This window comes from Cyprinodon tularosa, unplaced genomic scaffold (assembly GCF_016077235.1).
Source record: "Cyprinodon tularosa strain WSP-4 unplaced genomic scaffold, ASM1607723v1 ctg1093, whole genome shotgun sequence".
NCBI lineage: Eukaryota > Metazoa > Chordata > Actinopteri > Cyprinodontiformes > Cyprinodontidae > Cyprinodon > Cyprinodon tularosa.
Genome location: NW_024037886.1, coordinates 60,999 through 67,935, shown reverse-complemented (window position 1 = coordinate 67,935; position 6,937 = coordinate 60,999). Strand labels below are relative to the sequence as shown.

At 44.8% G+C, this 6,937-nt stretch overlaps 1 protein-coding gene across 1 annotated transcript; it reads right to left on the bottom strand.

The window, feature by feature from the left end:
- Positions 1-4,731: 4,731 nt before the first annotated feature.
- On the bottom strand, positions 4,732-6,389 carry LOC119789182 (protein phosphatase 1 regulatory subunit 3C-B-like). Its single transcript, XM_038293987.1, has 2 exons — positions 6,352-6,389; positions 4,732-6,128 (listed from the first exon to the last, which is right to left on the bottom strand). Exons 1-2 carry the CDS (start codon positions 6,363-6,365, stop codon positions 5,114-5,116), a joined length of 1,029 nt encoding a protein of 342 aa, XP_038149915.1. The 5' UTR covers positions 6,366-6,389; the 3' UTR covers positions 4,732-5,113.
- Positions 6,390-6,937: the final 548 nt, after the last annotated feature.

Genomic DNA, 6,937 nt, shown 5'->3' with positions numbered 1-6,937 from the left:
CCGACAGTTTCCTGGTCCTAATACCACAGAGACCCTCAGTTGGCCAAAGAACGCTGAAGCTACAGTGAAAAAGATCTCCATGGAGTTTCATCAGGTTTTTGAGGAATACCAGGATTAGACCTAAGCCCCTAATCTGGTGGCAATAAAGACATTCATTTAGAAACAGAGCAATAATCAACCTCACACCACAAATCTAGATCTATAGAGCAGTTTACACTACCCTCTGAAAACCGATCCGTGGCAGGTTTGGTTCCTGACGACCGTTTAAACGCCACGCTAACACGGTTCCTCGCCTCACAGTGACGATCTACGGTACTACTGCTCTCTAGAGGGAAACAAGCAAACCAACATGTCGGCGCCCGTAACATTCAGGAAGTTTGTTGAGAGTCAGGCCAAGAAGGCGGCCTTTGGTGAATTTACTTGAGAGAGTCGGCTACGACAAACGATAGTCTGATCAGGGCGTCCAGACGCAGGAAACAACGACAGAACGTCGAGGTTAATCACACTGCTAAGCAGAATCATCACTGGAAACCATGTGGCACGGTAGGGAAGCTAGGATTTTAATAAATGTCTGAAATTCCCTGATTGCGGAGGCTGACTGTTCGGAGATGAACTGGACTGCTTATGTCTCTTTTACCCCATTTCCACTACGCTTGAAAAACCGATCCATACCGAGACCGGTCCGAGCTGGGATCAGTTAACCAGGCCCAGCTCGGTTCTGACGACCGTTTACACATCACGCTATCTCGGTTCCTCGCCTCCTAGTGACGTTCTAAGGTATTACTGCCAGTATTGAAGGAGGAAATCAAGCAGTTGGTGGCGGTAATGCACCAAAAGTTGTTTGCCAACCGCCATAAAACACAAGAAGAAGAAGGAGGGAATCAAGCAAATCAAAGGGCGTTTCTCAATTCACGAGAACGCGAGTACGTTCTTGGCGAGAACGCAGGAAGAGCGGACTTGACGAGAACGCGAGCACACAAGCACGTATGTGTATTGGAGCAGAAGCGTACTCGTGATGTCATCACATGCAACGTTGTTTAGCATTTCTTTAACAGTCAAAACTATTTATTCCCTACACAAAACATGTTGAAAACAATATTTTAAATTTCTAAAGCTTAAAAAACATTAAAAAAAATTACCGAACCGCAAAAAACCGCCATCAGAAGGAGCGGTAGTTCACACATAACTAGACCGAGAGAAGTGCACTACAGACGGGGTAACATTAGCCCTGGCTGCGGTTACCCTCGGAGGTCTGCTGGTCACTCTGGTCCGCTCAATGTCGGACTTTTTTTTTAAATTTATCACTAACTCTGTAAACAGGCCACACAGGGAGGCTTCAATGTATAATGTTATCGCCTCAAACGATTTCAAAACGTACTTTTGAAGAACAACATCAGCAGAAAAGGGAATGTTTAACTTACCACTGTGAGCGCTGTCTGGAATCAAGCTGCGGCCGCGGGGCATTCTGGGGAAGCGGTCAGTCTGAAGAACGCACAAGTCTGCTCTGATGCATGCTCGATAAAGAGGGCGGGGTGAGAACAACATCCGGGGATTTTATGCGTTCTCGATCTGGCGTTCTTGAGAATTGGAACGGTACTCGGGCTGAGGCTGATGACGTATCACGAGTAAACGAGCACACGAGAACGCTCAAGAACGCATATTGGGAAACGGCCAAAATGTTGCGTGGAGAAGATTTCGATAGTTGTTTATAGTTGTTCTTCTTCTTCTGTTTGTGTTGGTTGGCAAGCAACTTCCAGAGGGGCATTACCGCCACCTACTGGAATGGAGTGTGAATCGGGATGTGCAGCCAGACGGAGATGACGCGTCCTGCTCATGCGCTCTTGTTATCAGAGAACCGAGCCAGGTTAGCTCGGTTCGGTTCAGTTTGCTTTCCATTTACACACCCTAAGTTATCTCAGTTACTGAGCTCGGACCGGTCTCGGACCGGTTTTTCAAGGGTTAGGGTAAATGGGGTAATGGTAGTTCAGCTCTGAGCCAGAGCTGAACTACGCTGAGCCCTGCTAAGGAGCTAGCACCATGTTAACCCCGTTCAGTTGTGTCTGCCGCGGTTCGGTTCAGTTTTGCGTGACATTTACACTCAACGGTTGTCTCGGTTACCGTGCTCAGACCGATCTTGGCACAGTTTCAAAAGGGTAGTGGAAATGGGTCTAATGAAAACATCTCAGATTAAATGACCTTCTCACTATCTCCTGCAGTGCATTTATATTGTTCATTCCTATATTCCAAAAAGAAACTCAAGTGTCAGAAATAGCGTTGAGTTCCAGGTTTTATACAGCAGCCCAACAAAGACTTGTTTTAGTTTAGAAAACATGCAAATTGTTTTCTAACACCCATTTGGAATGGGGGTCGTTTGGCTTATTTGTTAGACTGTTATGTTTATCTGATTATTTGCTACTGGCTCCAGGACGAACAGGAATTTCAATGTACCAGTTTCTTTTCTTAATAAACTCTACTCAGTCTAACGTCTTCTTGAGTAAATTGCGAGCCCATCTGTCAGATGGAAACAAGGCGCCACAACGGCCCAGTCAAAGCCCGGCGAATCCTTTAAACTCCGCTGTATTTAATCTTTCCATCCTTACAGGCACGTCTTCCAGCGCTCGTTGGCAATCGAGGCAGAGTGTAACAGAGTCTGCTGTATTCCTACGCCCTAAAACAGGAAACCAGCCTGTAACCGACACCTCGGCATGTATCCAGCAACCAGTGAAAAACGACCTCCGTCTTTATGAGAAAAGTTTTGGTTTCAGTTTAGAGGAACTTTGTTTATTTCTCAGTGTGGTATCAGGCTCATATATGATTGGTTGTGACTGAGTCATAAATTATTCATTCGTGTGTGTGTGTGTGTGTGTGTGGGTGTGTGTGTGTGTGTGTGTGGGGGATGGACGGGTGTGTTTTTGGGGGGTTGGCGGCGGAGCTTTTGCTCCAATGTTTACAAACATTACTTATGTCAACAAATGGAAGAGCTTCGTATTCTAAGACTCGATCGTCTGGGGAGATTCTGGAACAGTGTGGGCAATTCCAGTTCCTGAGGGCCCCATCCTGCAACTTTTAGATGTTTCCTTGGTTTAAAACACCTGAATCAAGTAAAAAGATGATTAAGAAGACGGAGGAAACCCTAACCCAACCATTTGATTCAGGTGTGTTTGACCAAGGAAACATCTAAAAGCTGCAGGAATGAGGCCCTCAATCTTAATAAGTCAATTTTTCTTAAAATAAGTGCATTTTTTGTTGAACTGAGGAGGTAAGTGAGACATTTTACCAATGGAACAAGACAATTTACATTTAAAATAAGAAAAAACAATTGCATTGTCTTATTTCAAGTGAATTTTATCTAATTATCTTATTTTAAGAGTAAAAATACTCATTCCATTGGCAAATCCTCTTACTTACCTACTCAAATTAAGGGTAAATACACTTAATTTAAGAAATCTTTACTTATTTCTAGATAGTTTTTGCAGTGCAGGAACTAGATTTGCCCACCCCTGGTCTGGAAAGTTGTTGAACTTTTGTTTTGTAAAGTATTGAATGTTCCTGATAACAAAACCTAAAATTTTTGACATTTTTAAAGTTGTCGAGGTTAAAAAATAAAGAATAATACAGAAAACAAAGGGCTTTAATTTTTACCACCTTAGAATCGGATTTATTTGTTCTTTCAAACCACAAAAATAAATCTTTTGGCTTCTTCTCCATAAGGAGAGAATTTTTAAAGGTTAATATGATATAAAGACATTAAATATGCATTATCTCTTTCTGGGTTCTGACTTTTAAGCTTTCGGTAAATAAAGTTAATTAGATAAAGTTAAAATGTCCAGGATGTGTGGGGTCTGCAAAGATCTTAGTTGCACTTTTCCAGACAAGTGATAAAAAAAAAACAAAAAACTTGATTTTTGTTTAAATAAGACACTGGAAGCACTCATTTGTTAGCACAAATATAGAAATTTATTTTTAAAAAGGAAACACATAACTAACACTAAAGTGAGACTCCAAATGCCACGGCGTAGACATTTCTTCAGACTGGGAAATAAAACACGACGACAGCTTCAGTGAAGAAACGTCTCCATTGCATTCATACATTCTGTACACATCGTCAACAATTGCACTTAAAAAACAACAAAAACAAAGAGCACATTCAGACTTGACATCATTTCTTTCTTTCTGCACGTCCCCGGAACCTCACACGTTTCCAAACTTCCTCCCTTTCGCAGCTAACCAATCACATTCATTGTCTTTCTTGTGTCAGATCACCTTCATAGCAGCTCAGTTCCTTTATGAACTCACCTCAGAATTACATCACTCAAACACATTTACCAGATGCTGATGAAGGTTCTCATTTGAATTGAGAAAGCTTCCTGGAGAGGTGGCGAAACGTCTTCAAATCTTGAAAACCAAGTACAGTGGATATTTTTTGAATTTTTACGGAAAACATTTACCAGAGAAACTTGTGCAATTTACATGGAGGGAAAGAAAGGGCTGCATGACTCCTTTTTTACAAAAACCGACTCGATTCTGAATCACATAGGTTCTAAGTTTACACGGAGCTGAAGGTTTAGTGTGCTTTGCTTCATTAAAAATGAATCAGCTGTGTTTTGTGTAGCGGAGAAGCATCGTGTGGCCATGCACTCCCTAAGCTTTCCCTTCAATATGAAGGATTCATTTAGATTTAGTTTCCCTCAGCTTACAGCGTCACATTGAGAAGAGCATCTCAATCAGTGCATGTTTAACTATCCAGCCCTCAAAAAGGGGCTAACAGTCTCTATATATCTTGTGCACCGTTAGTCTTTTATTTTAGTGGGCAGGCACAAAGAGAAGGCACATTAATATGCTACGATAGAGAACTACGTTTCAGTTGAATTTCCCTGCTGCTCCTCCAGCTTAATCATTCATCAGGCCCAGTGACCGGTTCCAGCAAAAAGCAGGTCAGCTGAGCTGCTTTTTGTCTGATTTGTGTACCTTTGCAGCTAAAAAAAAATCCGTCTGTTTGCTTCAGCGTACTTTGAGTCAGTCCAGCTCAGACCTGGAGCTGGCTTTGGACCGAATGCCCCGTCAGTGTCTGTTATCGGCTGCCAGTGTTGGCTCAGCAAATATCCTAAAGCTTTCACCAGTAAGGCACCGTGTTGTCGATCTGACCCCAGCTCTGCCAGCCGGGAAACAGTCCGCTGGACATGCGTGGGCTGCCGAACTGATCGAACTCCAGCTCCTGGAGCTTCCCGCCCCCCATTTTATGCTCTGAGGGCTTCTCATGAGGAACAGGGGTTCTGTGCACCTCCTCTCTGCTCCAGCCGACGTGTTTCAGAGGGTAGTTCTTGCCCTCGTTATTGTCCCAGAAGGTTTGGCCCTGGACCTTGAAGCAGATACAGAACTCGATCCGGTTCTGTGGCAGGGTGCGTTCAGGGAGGTCCAGCTCAAAGGCAAAGGTGTCAGTGTCCTGGCAGCCGTAGACGTTGTTCAGGAAGGTGCAGTCGTAATCGGTGAACGTGGCCCAGGAGTCGTAGGTGACGCGCACCTGCACGGACTTCTCGTAGCCCATGTTCCTGACTTTGATGGTGCCGGTCAGGGAGCGCTCCTGCAGCGAGCAGTTCTCCAAGGAGACACAGTTCCGAATCAGGCGGTTCCGGAAGTCCAGGTAGTCGGCTGAGGGCTGTTTGAAGTCGAGCGCCAGGCTTCGCGGCGAGCTGATCTTTAGATCCATGGTGGCGGTTCCAAGGTCAGTCATCTCAAACTGCAGCTCCTCTGTGATTCTATCAACCGGCTTATTCTGGTACCGCTCGTCGTCGAACTTGGAGAAGACGTGGATGGTGGTGAGAGACAGACCCTTGGTGTCGGCGAACACCACGCTCTTCTTGGTGGGCTTCTTTTTGGACCAGGCCACATGGCTGCTGTCGTCCGCCGCCTTGCGCTGGCTGCTGAGGCAGGGTCGCAGGGGTTGGTAGAGCTGCTGGTTGCAGCTGCGGTTGCTGGACTGGTTGACCCTGTTCTTGGCCCTCTGCAGGTCCCCATAGGAGCTGATAAAGCTTCGGAGAGGAGGCGGAGAGTGGCTGATGTAGAACCTCATGGCTACGTCTGTCAATACCGGGCCAGGCATTGCTGAAGGACTGAAAGATGTGAGCACACTGGGGAAGGGAGAAAATACGGTGAGAAACGGAACGAGATGATTAGACCCTCAAGGAGTGAACAAAGTCTTTAAACTTATTAAAGTTGAATATAAAAGGTTTAGAATGAATTTGAAACCAAAAAGAAAAGTTTTTGGTTTTACAAAGTCATGCATCAAACTCTTAACTTTCAAACTAAATACCTTCATAAAGAAATAAACTAAAGCATTTTACTGTTTCTTACCTTGCAGCACTCATGGAATACTAAAACAGGAAATAAAACTCCAATGGGAAAATGTTGAATCCCTTTTGCTGTTTGAAGTCTGCAGAGCAGCTTCTAAACTCGCAGGCTGCAGTCACTCCCCTTTCAGTGTCGGGCTTTGCTCAGCACTCTGGGCTTTCAACTGCCACAAGGAGATCATTTGCATAAGCAGTCATCTGGTTCCCTCCGCCAGCCAATTGAAAGACCAGAGGAATTCCTCAGCGGCCAATCCGCTGCGAGCTGACATGGCTGCAGGCCAGCTGATAGGGGGCGTGTCGCCTCATGGTTGAAATTCCTGGGCCTGTTGCCTCAGAGAAGCATGATGGACCCCTGCTGGCGCTGCTGCGGAGGTTTGTCTGCTGAGAGCTGCGTCTCTTCCTGCACACGACTAATAAAAACCCATAATAATATTATTCATTTATAAATGATTACATCAAACCACCTAAGAGCAGCACAGCTATGTTAGGTGGTGCCATTCTCAATTCTCAAACAAAATATAAAATAACCTGAATGGATAAAAAGGTGAAGATCTGTTTTTAGAGCAGCTGACCCCCCCGCCTTCAGTGAC